The sequence below is a fragment of the Athene noctua genome, chromosome 6 (assembly GCF_965140245.1).
Source record: "Athene noctua chromosome 6, bAthNoc1.hap1.1, whole genome shotgun sequence".
NCBI lineage: Eukaryota > Metazoa > Chordata > Aves > Strigiformes > Strigidae > Athene > Athene noctua.
In genome coordinates this window covers 6,104,071-6,120,042 of record NC_134042.1, presented here as the reverse complement: position 1 = coordinate 6,120,042, position 15,972 = coordinate 6,104,071, and the positions used below count along the sequence as shown (strand labels likewise).

Sequence of the window (15,972 nt, the reverse complement as noted above, 5' to 3'; positions counted from 1 at the left end):
GATTGTGGTAGTGCAAATGGAAATAGAATGTACTCGTATTAACAGTTAACAGTAATTCAGAATTAATTTAACATTTGAATAAAACAGGCTAAGTAAAAATGATTATTTTTTTACAATGTTCAAAGTAGATGACAGAGTTATAAAATTTGACTTAGTTATGGCTCTTTAGTGTTGCTTCTAGTGCTTGACTAAGCTGTCAAGGGAAAGGGTGGTTTTTACCTGTTAAGGTAAAATTCAAATATATATATATTGAATTATATATACATATGTGACCTTATGACTATGCTTTATACAAACATATTCAGGGGTTAATGCACTCATTATTGGCATTTAGTAATTAAAACATTAGTACCTAGTCACTTTAGAGTGAAACATGTTTTGGAGCATACCATCTTTCAAAAGTGATGTGGTCAATGAAACAGCATCAGTCCTTTACTGGGTCAGGTACAGATGATTGTGGCATCTGGGAGGATATGGTTATTGCAGATGGGAAAGCTGGAGTTCATGTTATCCTGGACTGATGCAGTGGTGTCAGAAGATATTTTGCCTAGTTGCATGTGAAACGGTTATGAACTTCTTAACTATTACCCTCTTCCCTTTCCTTCTTCAGCTAGTGAGCAAGGTTCCCTGAATGCGAACTGGTGCTCTTTTTCAGGTGATTTACATCTTCCTAGTTGGGTAGCCCCAAATGATAATGAATTTGAAATGTCACATTTTGCCACTTGTACAGTTCTATGGCAGGAATTTTCTTTCAGGTTGTTTTAAACATTTATATTTAAAAATCAGTTCAGGTCTTGCCAAGACCCTGTCTGACATGAGGTTTACGTGAAAGCTTTCCTATGGCAAAGGATCAGAAAGATCATATTGGAGAGCCTTGCCAAGAAGAAGCTTTGAGAACAGTTCACAGGAAAAAGGTGACAGTATGTCCCCAGGAGTCCCTGCCCATTCACATTGTAGGAAGGATTGGACTGGGTCCCAGGTGATCCATACCAATGGGTGTCTGTGGCCTGTTCTTTGGGTAGAAGAAAGAAAGACATCTCATGAGATGTCCAATGAGTTTCAAGAAGAAAAAGCACAGCAAGCATCATAAATTGTAATTTCAAATTCACGGTGTACTTCTTCAAACTTGCCATCTTGTCACAGATACTTGATAATACCTACCAAACCAGAAGAGCATCTGAATACAGTCCTGTAGGAGAAGGAACGAGGGAAAGAATACACAGATGAAATGACAAATTTAGGAGGTATAAAGCATTTCTGAAAGGTGTACAAATACTGTGATAAGAAGCATAATACAGGAATCTGTAGAATAGGACAGAACATTTTCTAATATTTAATCAAATTCAATTTTAAATGTCGTGGCATGTTGGTCTTCTGAAACTTGATGATCACACCTTTAGTATGTACATAAAGTCCACATTCAAGTGGAAATGTGAGTCAGGAGTCCCGGGTCCCTGTCCTGCCTCTGCTACTGACACCTTTCATTATAGCATATCCGCCTGGACTCTTGGGGACTGCTGTGAGCCATACCCACCCATGCTCCACTCGGATGCAGACTTTGTCTTTGCGCTCTTAGGGCCAGGCTGAAGCAGTGCTGTGAGGCACATTAGCTTGGGGTCAACAACAAGATAATGGTTGTTACCTGGCTGTCATGTGGAGCAATACACGTTGCACCTAGTCCGCGTGGAGTGTAAAGATCATGTTTGCAAAATGTGTAGACACATGCTAAATTTGGCCAACTGATTTAATCCATTGTCGTCTCAGTTTCTTCAGCTATAAACTAGAATAATATTACTTGTCTCCTTTGCAGAGGCCTTGCGAGGGGATGTGTTTATATTTGACGTCTTATTAAGGCGATCCAAACAAGGACGTGTTGTTGCCAAAACTCCCATTGTATACAAAGGGCCCTAGGGCCTCTATGTTCATGTAACTCCCAACAACAGAAGTATCAGGTCAAAGTTTGTTGTTCAGATCCGGGAAAATACTTGTAAGTAGTTGTTATAGTCCCCCTGAGTCATCACATAGTTTCACTCTTAATTTTATTTCACTAGCTGCCTGCTAAATTGAACCGAAACATTTTCCCACTTGTAATATTTAAAGGTGTACAAATACTGTATGCAAGAGCACCTGTGACCTATTCATTGCCCAGCAGTGATAGATCTGGTAATAATCTGCTTGCTATTCTGGCTGTGCTGCACTTTGGTAACACCTAGAGTTTAATTGAAATACACCCTGACCTTGGTTTTGTTCATGAGGCATAGAATGGACATAATTACTATGAATCTACTGAGGGATATGATGGCAAAATGTCGTATCACTAATTCTGTCTCCCCACACCCTTTTGAAGAAAAAAATAAATCACAAATCTCAGTAAAAATAATGTGTTGTAGTTTTATAAAAGTCCTAAAACAAGTAATCTTCCAAAAATTTAACTTATGTTTCTCTGTACCTATTTTTTATCTCAAAACACTATCACAGTACGATAATTGCATTGCCCCTAACAGTTTCGTATTCTTTCATAATTAAATAAACAGCTTGTAAATTGCAGACCACAAAGTGCCTGTGTTCCACTCTTACCTTAAGGGGTTTCCATAGTTACTAAGGCCAAGAATTTAGCCACCATTTGCCAGACTTGAGGTTATTTGTAGCCTTAACTTTTTATCTTATGTCTTTATTTCTCTTTGTCTCTTTGTTTATTAACAGAATGAGGGAGTAATTTAGACTCAGTTAGCCACTACAAATGCAATGATGCAAAATGGACTGTGGTGCTTTAGTGTGTTATTAGCTGGGTATGTTTCTCCCAGAAGGTATTTTAGAATAGTGCATGCTAGCAATACAGCCTATAGTTACCAAGGTTATGAAATACCTATCAAGCACTTCTCCAACTGAACATCAACGATATTCAGACCTTAAAAAAGGAAAACGCCTTTCTTGACACAGCATGATGGCATAGAAGTATTTAGGCAGATACCTAGTTTAATTCATACCCCAAAAAGCATTGGTGCAGATTTTGCATGGCTGCTTTAATGAAATTCCCTTTCATCCCTCAGTCTACTCTGTTTTACATATCACAAAGTGCATTTGGAAAAACTGCACTTCTTAAGGCACAAACTCGATTTTTTATGCCACTGAAATGAACAATCCCCTCGTTCACTAATCTCAAAACAATCTTAAGATCTTTCTAAATGTCTTCAAATTTTACCAGAACATCTTTGTTGACAACGTATAGAAACTGCTACTGATCCACAACTGTATATGTTCATCAAACTTCAATATTTCTGTCTTCTAGTTTATATTACCTACTGAGGTCAAGAGCTCAGCAAGGCTCAAAGGATTTGTATGGGTAACAAGAATATTCAGCATTAACACATTCAGTAGAAAAATGCACATATTGTAATTTAGGAAGGGATGTTATGGGCGTTAAAAACGAGACTTCAGTTTTCTAGGTTTAGGATGAAACTTTATTAAGGGCAAGTATATACTCTAATTGTCAAATTTTTTGGTTACTCTTGATTGTTTTGGCTACATTTGTATATGCATTCTTAGACTATGTGGTGGTCTGACATTTCCTACATAGGTTTTTATAGTTTGTGAGTAGGGAGAAAATTTTGGAAGGAATCAGAGCTAACATCTTGAATTCTGTCAGCCTCGCACTTTTTTTTTTTTTTTCCCCCTTTTCATCTTTTAAAAGATACAACGTTTTAATATTTCATATACTTAACCTGCAGATTTTTGCCTGCTAGTTTGAAATCCTGTAGTATGTTGTTGAAAAGGATGTTAATTTATACAACTTAATGCTTCCATGTAAAAAAATTGATAATATTCTACCAGACCAAAACTAGTTTGTTTGAAATGAAGTATCACTGTAGTACATTTAGATGTTGTCTTAAATCACTACTAGTCTGCTAAAAACAAAGAAATACTACAGTGTTTCAAAATAATGACCCCAGTGTGACAGGAGTGAAAATTGCATCGTTTTGGAGCAGTGCTTTAGCATATCATATAATTTTTTTTATGAAAGGTTGGTTTTGTGCTAATTTTGCTGTGGTTCACAGATGTCTTCTGAATGGGGATCTGTGATTTTGTTTTGGTAATAAATGAAAAAAAGGCTAAAGAAAGCTTCTTTTCAATAGTTATAAATACCCTGATGTTTAATTTTTGCTCACTGAGGTATTTCTGGCATAAAATAGTGAAATCCTGAATGTGTCTGTGTGACTTCCCCTCATATTCTGGTTATTACATGGCATGTAGTGATATGCTGCTGTAATTAAGAGAATTTTTTTATCAGGAATTTTGTAAAATTTCTGCTATACAGTTGCCTGTTTCCCCCTATATAGATATCTGGCCAGAAAAATATAGAAGATGAACCAAACAAAAAACATTCAGAGAAACTTTGTTTTATCAACTTAACTTCACACAGTGATTTGCGAAAGCCAAATGGGACTTGAATAACCCAAGTGATGGGGTAGGAAACCTTTCTACCTTTGTGTAATTGGTTTGAATTGAGCCCAAGTCAATACAGAACAAAAATTCCTAATGTCTACATGGGGTATCAAGAAAATGAATCCAAATTAACTTTGAAAGGGGACTAGCTAAACTACATTAAATTCTTTTATGGACACTCTTAATTGAAATTACAGTGGCCTTGATTCAATTTAGCTTAAATTAAATTCTAAATAAGAGTGTCCACACAAAGATTTAATGCAATATAATTAACCCACTTTAAGAGTTAATTCCAATTAAATTTCTAGAATGTTTCTTGGGTGGACGAGTACCAAGCTGTATTGTGGCGGCTTTTATGAAAGAATTTAAGTTAGTTCATCATGAATAGTTCGTAGACTGCTCCTATTCATACCACTGTGAGCAGTCTGAACAGAGGGATTAGGACTGTTCTGTCCTCTTCACCCTTTGGGTGACATCCAGGTAAAGGTCGATAAAGAAGCCAAATAATTCCTCCTAATAAATAAGTATGTAAGTCCTAAAGATATATCCATTACGTGTTGTCTGAAGCTTCCTATGATTTTCCTATAAAATTAGGAAATGTTATGAGTTGTACTGAGGATACAAAATTCAAATGATTCTTGGGAGTAAAAGAATATTTATAAGTAAAGGGACAGACCGAACTGATATAATGTAAAACACTGTGAAATCTCTTAATTTTCAGCTACAATGCAAATATTTTTGCCTGGACCGATGCACACTAAAATTCTCATTTTTAAAATGTCTGTTTCATGTTCATTTCTGTAAGGAGAAAATTTTAAACCATAAGGAGACAAGAGAGAGGAAACACGAAATCAGGCTGGAAAATGAGGGGTATGAAATAAAGCTGTTTTCTGTACTACAAAATGAAAGAAAAGAAGAAAAAAGCCAGACTGGGTCAAACTCATCCTTGATTGAACTCACTTGAAATCAATGGTGATTCAGGAGGATTGAGTATGTCCAATCACATTTAGGTCTTTCAGGTCAGTGTCTTAGTGACTCAGCTGAGTCTTAAAGGACTTACAGAAGAGAACCAAGTATCTGTGGTACAGCAACAACCATGCTGCCTCCTATACTTACATGCTTCAAGGGGCCAAAGAAAATTTCGACTATGTCCCAGAGCAAAACAATGAAACATGCAAAGAGGAGAATAATTTGCATCGTGAGTGTTTTGATTTATCTGGTCTCATGGTTAATCAGTTTGCATTGCAGGGCTGCCTATCTAGCCCTCTTTGGCCTCCACTGTATTTAACTAAAAATAAAATAAAAACCAAATAGATAAAAGCTGCTGGGCTTTGAAATCTCCCAGGTTTTTAGGCATTATTGCAATGGCTCCCTAAACTGTTGTTGAGACTTCTAAAGTCCTACAGCAATGAAAAGGGAAACCTGATTTTTAAGAATGGAGGAAAAGATACACAGACATGTAGTGGCAGTGATGGGTTTTCACTGTAAAACAGTCTGTTTAAAAAACCCCAAACACCACAGACAGGAGGCAATCCATGAGGAAAAAAAAAAAAAAAAAAAGGATTGGGAAGAGAAAGGTATGAGATATACTGTAACACAGTTTACTGATTTTGCATGATGATTATTTCTCTATTAAGAACATAGCCTGTGTTCCTTTGCTGGTGGCAAAGACATTCAATGGAGAAAAATAATGGTGTCATTGTACTGTACATGGGCAGGGAACAGCACGCAGAGTGTTTGTACTCCTCTTGAACTAAAAGCCCTAGTCCTCAGGGCTTCAGCCAGGTGGGAGGGAAATTTAGGGCAGAAAAGACAGGGTGTGGAGCAAGAGGGTATGGTGAGTGAATCCCTGGCAACGTGGTTCCATCAGCCCAAGCCTTCACAGCCATATGGGGACACGCATCAGAGGCCACAGGAGCATTTGCGGAGCAGATGTTGGTGGAGGATTTCTGACCCCGGTGGAGCTCCCTGCCCACAGTTCAGTCTCTGTTCTGGGACAAGGGTTTACCCTCATGTGTTTCACTATTTAGTGAAGCTAAAACATATTGCGTGCTTGTCTCCTGGTATCTACGCTGAAATTCCCTTGGCTTCCTCTGCTGGCACCGCTGCCAAAAGGGAGTCAGTCTCAGGCCCTGAGAGCATTCAGAGTTCCTGAAAAGAGAGTCAAAAGAGTCACTTCTGCATAAGGTCATCCTGGGATTTAGACCTATTTTTATTGCTGTACACCATGCTCTGTTCCATACAGAAACTCTTTTCAATTCTCTGATGCTGATACTACCAGAAGAGACTTCCCAGCATAATTAGCCGCTCGACGCACCTAGCTCCTCTTCATAGATTTGGAAATCTGCCATTTAATGTGCAACTGTAGAGTGCCTTGTTTACTAAAAAATGCAGTTATCTTTGCAAAGGGTTTTTCTCTCTAAAACCTCTTAAAAGGATGTGATGTACAGCATACCAAATATAAAGTGAAGCAAAGGTGCTTTTTCTGAATGCATCCACATATTTGTCAACCTGAAAAAAGTTGTAAAAAGTGATCTGCGTGCTCTTCATCCTGAAATTTTCTGGCACATGGCTGAGAGAGAGTTGTGATGATTTAACTGTGCTTTAGTTGAGATTTAACAGTGATGTACTTGTGATGATTTAATTTTACTGTGATAGTTTAATCACCTGATATCTGATAAATTCTGTCTATATTTTCAATGCAGTGACATGTAACATCACATCTCATCTTTCATGGCAGATGTACAGCACCAACCAAAGTGTGTTAGATCATACTGTATCATAAACCATATATTGGGATAAAGCCATGGCCTTTGCACTGCAAAGCTCCACTACTGAGACAGTTACTCATAGACCCACAGACTAGACAGAAAGCTGAGTTGCCAGCAGCAACTCAACTGCCAGTGATCCAGCTAAGGGTCACTGGAGCTTCGGAAAAAATCTTTTCCACCTGCCATACCTCATTAGGCAGATCTTTGGGAATAGTGTAGAAGTTCTCTTTTGCAATCAAAGCCCACCATTACAGGAAAATTCTTCAGTGATCAGAGTAAGTATGGTCATTTTCTCCAGGTAAAATAACAAGGAGAGATCAAAGCACATCAGGCCTAAAACCTAATTACAAAAAAATAGGAAAATGAATTGAGGATTCCATTACAACGCTCATAAGGAAGACATCTCTGCATGCATGCTTGGCAGAGTTACCTTTCAATAGCATAACTACTGCATCCTTCAAGTTGTCCCTAAGGAAACCTGCACTGTGCATATCTGCAGAGGTGGATTAGCATTGTCATTCCTTACTTCATTTGCTGCATCAGATCTTAAGAGGGCAGTGTTTTTCACTCAAAGGAAAATGTGTAGTTGATCAAGATTAAGTACCAGATAAGCTATAGAGAGGCATGCATAGCAAATGTCAATTTGTAAAAAGATTGTCTGAGTTCTCTGGAAATAGAAAACAAAACAAATAACTCTCCATATCTGTATATGTGTATGTATATGTATTTGTATATGTATATGTCTCCATGGCTATAAAGAGAATATACTTTACTGTATTAAATGACAGATGATATATACTTTGGTAATTAGAGCAATGCCACAGACAGACTTTAAGTCATGTTTGGAAACACATTTAATAATTGTACGGTGTCTAGGGCATTCACTGTGCAGTAAGGAAATTCTTAGCATTTTAAACTACATTTTAAATCTATGCAGCAGAGGGCACTAGTGCTATTGAATTGACCATAGAGTTGATATTTTGGTATTAGAAAAACGAAGGGAAAAAAAATTGCTTAGAAGACAAAGAGTTGTCAACAAAGACTAAAGAATCTGGTTGATGGTCGGTGTTCCATGTGTAGATTTATAAAGCTAAACCTTCATGTGTCTCTAGCATAATAGACAGACACTGAATAGCAAATTACTGTACAGAGTTCCAGATGGATCTTTATGTAAAGCCCATTCAAATATTTCCATAATGTTCTTCAAGGCTTTAAGTGAATTTTCCACTGTGGTTTTGTGCTGGCTAATTTTTTTTTTCGGAGTATTTCCAGAGTATTTATGATTTAAAGTTACCCTTATGTGAAATGACTGCATCAAGACTTCCTGAATACTTAAGCTCTGAGTTGTGGAAAACCACTAGTACAAAGGAAAGGACCTTCTTAATACGTTCTTACTGCCACTAGGAATTTCACTGCAGTATGTTAGCCTCACAAAAAGCTCACCAGCTGCAAGGCATCGCCTAGCATTATCTTCTGCTGGTCATGGTGACTTTTTTGAATCATCAGCTCCCCTGTACTTGCAGCACCAAGCCCAGTTAGTGTGCTTTTTATGCTAAACACTGCATTTTACTTCTTGTATTACCAAAGAAGAGGGAAAAATTTTAGGAATGTAAATAAATCCGAAGTTAAATCAAATGCTGCTACAGAAGCTAAGATTTTCTCTCATGACTCCCAGAAAATGTTCCAGAGAAATGTCAGAGTACTTATATGTTAAAGATACAGGATAAGAGGCAGCTCTGAAGCTGGACATAGGGGGCTGAGTTGTTATCTCAGTTCCAGTGAAGACAATAACATCACATCAGTGCAATGGTAAAATTTTTGGTGTAGTGTGTTTCTGTAGCTGTTTTATTACTTGTTAATGACATTCATTGTTCAGTCCAAGTCCTTGGAGGATAAGTTTTAGAAGAATTTAAAAAATAAGAAAGGAAAGACAAATCTACTGACTAAAAAAAAAAAAACCAACTAGTGACAGGCAAAAATGCTAAAACAAACACATTAACTATCACAGAAGATGGTTAATTACTATCAACAGCAAAATTCATGGATCATGAAACAGAGCCTGAAATTGGTATTAGATTCATTAATATAATTTTTTTGACCACATTGGGCAGATTCTTCTTCATGATAGTGCAAAAAGGATGGGAACCAGGTCCTTTTCATCCCCTTTTTGCAGGTAGTTTTGCTACAGTTGGATTTTTGATGTAAGGGAGCTTGAATTTTAGTGATTAGTTTGAGAGTGTTTCTCCATATATTGTGTTCAGCATCTCTGAAGAGATAAGTGACCTTGTAAGCCTGCAGTAAAAAGGAAGGAGTGTACAGCAGCTGCCCCTCGTCTAGTCCAGTAATTGTCCTAAACCCATGAAGCTGATGTTCAGCAGCACAGTTGTTGGCAAAGGAAGGGGATGAAGAGGTGGGAGCAGTAACATCTAACCACAGGGTCTCCAGAGCCATATGACAGAAATGTAAGCCACAGAGAGAGAAGTTGTGTGACTTGCTCAAGGTTGCAAAACACATTAATTTCATGAATCTTTCATAACAAGAATGATGTTTTATAAATAACACTTACAGAGCAGATCAAATAGATACAGCCTAGATTTTCCAATTCCCATTCACAGGTTTTTAACCATTATAATGGCTTTCTCTGCAGTAAATTATTAAAAGTGAGATGAGAATACTTGCTACCTCTGAACCATTATAACAAGTTTTTAAAAAATGCAGAAATGAATTTTCAGAATTATCATTGTCTGAATATATAATTAGAAAAGCATCTTTCATTAAATGAATTATTGTGAGACACAAGTTAATATATTTTTTCCTGTATTTTTTTTTCAAGAAAGATAGCTTTTTTTATACAAAATGAAACAATTCCGAGCCTGGAGTGGAAAACCATTGCCTCATAGTATTTTGTTTTACTGAATACATGTATTATGCATCTGGGTGCTCTAGGTTATAAATATGCTTTAAGCTTGCTGTAATTTATAAGACCTCACTTTTGGCTGATTTATAGGAAATTTCATTAATCTCTACAACACAGGGACCTTGTGCTGAGCAGATTGAAAATGAACTGAGGGCTGGGGGCTTTAAGAACTACCACAAATGAATCAGTACTGAAATTCCTAAAATGGTAATGATCATTTATAGTGTAAAGGTCTTTTTTCCCCTTACAGTAAGATCTGTAGGATTTTTAAAGAGGTGCCAATGAAACTGCCAACCCTGAAGCTACAGAGATATTTTTCATCATTTAAATGGTTATTCTTATTTCTGTGTTCAGCACACATTTACTAATGAGTGTTTCTCTGCTGCTGGTGCCAAACAAAAGAGTTGAGGAGGAAATATCATGAAATTGGATGATGCTGTTTAACGGTAGGGAAGAATTGATGCTCAGCATGTTTCTTTTGTTGTTTTTTTTTTTTTTTTTTTGTGTTTTTTTTTTTGTTTTTTTGTTTTTTTTTTTTTTAATTTGAAATAGGCAAGATCTTGCCCTCACATTTGCATGACCTGCTATGTTCAGTATTAAAGGCTTTATTCCTAGTTAAGCTCCAATGCAGGAATCACATTTGTATAGACAAAGATATTCACCCATATAAAACAGGAGTCTCCACTTGCTCTTCATATTATCTGTTGCCTTGTCTTATGTCAAGAAGGTTAACACCTTGAATATTAGGATGATTCCTATCTTATTTTTGGATTTTGAGTCCCTTGTCACTTCTTTCAACTCTCCCCCTGAGTTAGAACATTTCTTTTAGGTATCCACTGTGGTTGAATTTATCTGCCATCCAGCTACATGAGTTACCTATTGGAGTAAGCAGGAAAAGCTAGCGTCTGATTTTTTCTTATCTCATTGCCAATTACAGCTCACATACATAGCTGTACAGGAAACAAAATGTTAGAATTTCTATGGCTATTCTTTCTATAGAGTTTCGTGAAATTGGTAGAGTTGATTGAAAGGACTTGAGAAGTCTTTATTTAGAAAGCACACTTCACTGTTTGAGATTAATGTTCTCCTTCTCCCTTCTTTCTTTCTTTCAGGCTATTCAAACTCCAGAAGGACCAACACCAAATAAATTATGAATGTTGAACAAGATGACCTTACATCCACAGCAGATAATGATAGGTCCTAGGTTTAACAGGGCCCTATTTGACCCCCTGCTTGTGGTGCTGTTGGCTCTTCAGCTTCTTGTGGTGGCTGGTCTAGTGAGGGCTCAAACTTGCCCTTCTGTCTGCTCCTGCAGCAATCAGTTTAGTAAAGTGATTTGTGTTCGGAAAAATCTGAGAGACGTGCCAGACGGCATCTCCACCAACACCCGGTTGCTCAATCTCCATGAGAACCAGATCCAAATCATTAAAGTTAATAGCTTCAAGCATCTGAGGCACCTAGAAATCCTGCAGCTCAGCAGGAATCACATCAGAACAATTGAAATAGGGGCTTTCAATGGTCTGGCCAATCTCAACACTTTGGAACTCTTTGATAATCGTCTGACCACTATCCCAAATGGGGCTTTTGTATACCTTTCAAAACTGAAGGAACTGTGGTTGAGAAATAACCCCATTGAGAGCATCCCTTCTTATGCTTTTAACAGAATCCCTTCTCTCCGGAGGCTGGATTTGGGGGAATTGAAAAGGCTTTCCTATATCTCAGAAGGTGCCTTTGAAGGTCTGTCCAACTTGAGGTATTTGAACCTTGCCATGTGCAATCTTCGAGAGATTCCTAACCTCACTCCACTTGTAAAACTGGATGAGTTAGATCTTTCTGGGAATCACCTGACTGCCATCAGGCCAGGTTCTTTCCAAGGGTTAATGCATCTTCAGAAATTGTGGATGATACAGTCCCAGATTCAAGTGATAGAAAGGAATGCTTTTGATAACCTTCAGTCACTTGTAGAGATCAATCTGGCACACAACAATCTAACGCTACTGCCTCATGACCTGTTCACACCACTCCGCCTAGAAAGGATCCACTTGCATCACAATCCTTGGAACTGCAACTGTGATATCCTTTGGCTCAGCTGGTGGATTAAAGACAAGGCACCCTCCAATACTGCATGCTGTGCCCGTTGCCACACACCTCCCAGTTTAAAAGGAAGGTACATTGGGGAGCTGGACCTGAATTACTTCACGTGTTATGCTCCAGTCATAGTGGAGCCACCAGCAGACCTCAACGTCACAGAAGGCATGGCTGCAGAGATGAAATGCCGGGCATCGACATCCCTGACCTCTGTATCTTGGATTACTCCAAACGGATCTGTTATGACGCATGGGGCATACAGAGTTCGGATTGCTGTGCTCAGTGACGGCACATTAAATTTTACAAAGGTAACTGTGCAAGACACGGGTTTGTATACATGCATGGTGAGTAACTCTGTCGGGAATACCACAGCTTCTGCCACACTGAATGTGACTGCCCTGGATAACCCTGGTTACACGTACTTTTCAACCGTCACAGTAGAGACTGTGGAACCTTCTCAGGATGAGGCACAGACCACAGAGCAAGTTGGGCCCACACCAGTTACCAACTGGGAGACCACTAACATGACAACCTCACTCACTCCACAGAGCACAAGATCTACAGAAAAAATGTTCACCATTCCTGTGACGGACGCAAACAACGGGATCCCGGGAATAGATGAGGTTATGAAGACTACCAAAATCATAATTGGTTGTTTTGTGGCTATCACTCTCATGGCTGCTGTGATGCTGGTAATTTTCTACAAAATGAGGAAACAGCATCACCGACAGAACCATCACGCTCCTACACGAACTGTAGAGATCATTAATGTGGATGATGAGCTTACAGGTGATACACCCATAGAGAGTCACTTGCCCATGCCAGCAATAGAGCATGAGCACCTAAATCACTATAACTCTTATAAGTCTCCTTTCAACCACACAACAACAGTTAACACAATAAATTCAATACACAGTTCAGTGCATGAACCGTTATTGATCCGAATGAACTCAAAAGACAATGTACAAGAGACTCAAATCTAAAACATTTATGACATTATGGGGTGGGGGTGGGGACAAAAAAAGATGGTTTATAAAACAAATGACACAAATGACTGGGCTAAATCTACTGTTTCAAAAAAGTGTCTTTACAAAGAAAAAGAAATTTATTTATTAAAAATTCTATTGTGATCTAAAGCAGACAAAATTATGTGTATTCCTCAGAACCTGTTTTTGCTGCACTTCTTTACCCTCCTCATTCCCTTTTTCCTCCCCAACCTACCCTGATTCCCATTTGCCATATTTTTCATAGGAGAACTTAATTCCCTGAAAGAACTGGTCTAGGAAATTTTGTAAGAATTCTGTTACACTTTGGGAATTTTTATGGTGAATTCTAGTGGTGAGATTCGGTCTATTTTGTCACTTTTTCTCTCCTTTTTTTTTTTTTTTTTTTTTTCTCATGCCCTTTTGGAAATTATTCAAGAGAGAATGGAATAATAACCGCAACTTTACAAGTGAGAAAAACAATCAAGCAAAGCTTTTTCTTTCCATGTAATGATTTGCTCTGTATTTACCAAAAGGACCGTTCTGTGAAAAAATGGAAGAAAAAACAGTAAAAAAGAAAAACAAAAACACAAAACCCAAGAAATTAATTTACTTGTGAAAACCTATAAACCCCATGATCTTTTAAACAATTCTAGAACCAGAATTTGTAGTTCAAACACTAAACTAAGATTATAAATAAAATATTGGTTTTTTCTGTACTTGGATATAGCTCATTTTTAGTATGGCTTTAAACATCAGAAGTTGGTTAAAACTCTTAGGATATTCTGCTGTGATGGTCCAAAACACAATTGCGAGAGAATAATTAAACCATATCGGATCATTATGGAAGAATAGCATAGTTTTCATTTTAGTTTATGTAAGCAGTATGATGGCAAACAAGGTTGGCTGACTTTTAAAGCAAGATTAAGATTATTCCTTCTAATGGTGTTTTCAATTATCTCATTTATATTGCAAGATGTATTTCACAATGCCAGGAAAAGTTTCACAAGGAGTTGTAGCTATCACTGAATTTATTAGACAAAGCTGAAAAGTTTGTTCTGTTTTCTGTTATTTTTGTCAAGAAGAAAATTCATCTTTATATCCAAGGTAGTGGTTTCCAGTTCAGCTGTTCTGGGATTCCTAGACATAAATATGAAATATGTTTAGCTATCTATAATACCTATAATCAGAGCTGTATCCCTATGTGCAAAGTGAACTTTAAAAACCTATTAACGAAGTAGCTCACAGGACAAAGTCCAAGGATTTAGGTTTATAAAAATAGGAAGAACAAAGTCAGACAAATCAGAGGGAAGTATAGGTCACTGTAATTTGCATCACAATTAGACTCCCTGTAGAGTAACCAGTTTACATTAATTTAAACTCAGACTCATTTACCAATAGGAAATATACACCCTTTTCCTTTCTATTTATATACGTTCTCTGGATTTAGCTTGTTGGTGTAGGAATGGTGTATACCTTGTATGCTGAAAGCTTGAAAAGACAGCTTTGCATAAGAAAACCAGCTTCAGGACACTGTGTTCTTCCAAGTAGAAGTTCTGCCAAATTCAACTACTTTATGCACTGGCAACTGAATAGAAGCATTTTAAGACGATTTAGGTTAGGAAAAAGATTTATATGTATCATCTCTGAATGTCTTTTCACCTGTTTTCTTCCTTGACCACCCCTGCTGTGAATTTTCAGGGTCCTGTGCCAGGTAAATAATATTCTTAGTTCTTAATCAAAATCACTCTGGGGCTTTCTAGTATGCAACAGCATGCAGGACGAAGAGTCTACTGAACAGTATACTTCTATTCTGTAAATTTAAGAAGAAATTTCTGCCGGGTTATGGGGGTAAATATCTCCTGTTGGATGCACAGTTCTCAAGGTTGCAAGTGAATATTGTAGTAAGAAGGCCTGATTTAAAGAGGACACTGTGGAGATAGGTAACGATGAATCACACCCTGCAAGGAGTCTGATAAGTATAACACAGAATGAAACCCAAAGTTCTATAATAATCTCAAAGAAACATTTGGCAAGACATTATCCTTTGATGTACTACATGAAAAATAATATCTACTCTAAGGGAATTTTAATAGAGGACAAAGATGGACCTGAATCTAAAATGCTGCAGTCGTGATTCCTAGCTTTGCCTATTCCTCCGAAGTGCATTAGAGCACTTTGGTGATTTCTTTTAAGCATTGTGATGGAGTCTATACAGAGACACTGCAATTACACATAGCTATTTGTACTTTGCCCATCTGGCTAGTAACATTGTGTCCATGACCAGTGTTAGATTATCTGAGAATTGAAAAAATATTTCCAGGAAACCTACATCTGAGCCATCTGTAATCAATGGGTTTATGTTAAAAAACTACAGCCACTCTCTAACCAGTATTTATGAAAGCACTTATGGTCACCATGGTTTTATAAACAGGTAGATTTTACCAGCTCCTAAAGGTTGTGCATAGGAGGCTGTTAAGAAAAAAAAAAGGTATAGCTATTGCCGAGTGGGACAATGGGGCAATGACAATCCTTATTCCTCTTTGGAGTAGTACAAAACAATATCAGTGACTGTTTTAAACAATATATACATTCTGACTGAGTTAATCTGACTTTATTGGCTCATCGAAAAAATCGGATATTCCTGCTTGCTCATAATAAGCATAAAGAAAAAGCGTTTTGGTATCTTTGGTTGGGTGAGTATGTATGTGTTACATGGAAACTGTACTAGTTATGATTTTCCCAGTATCTTCCCTATCCTTCTTGGAAC

At 37.5% G+C, this 15,972-nt stretch overlaps 1 protein-coding gene across 5 annotated transcripts in view; it reads left to right on the top strand.

Annotated features, from left to right (window-relative positions):
• The window catches only part of LRRC4C (leucine rich repeat containing 4C), a 249,513-nt gene extending 235,525 nt beyond the window's left edge, over positions 1-13,988 (top strand). For all 5 annotated transcript variants that reach the window (XM_074909386.1, XM_074909387.1, XM_074909385.1 and 2 more), the window contains one exon: positions 11,244-13,988. In XM_074909386.1, coding sequence (XP_074765487.1) covers positions 11,286-13,202 — 1,917 coding nt within the window. In that variant the 5' untranslated portion in view covers positions 11,244-11,285 and the 3' untranslated portion in view covers positions 13,203-13,988. The remainder of the gene's footprint in view (positions 1-11,243) is intronic.
• Positions 13,989-15,972: the final 1,984 nt, after the last annotated feature.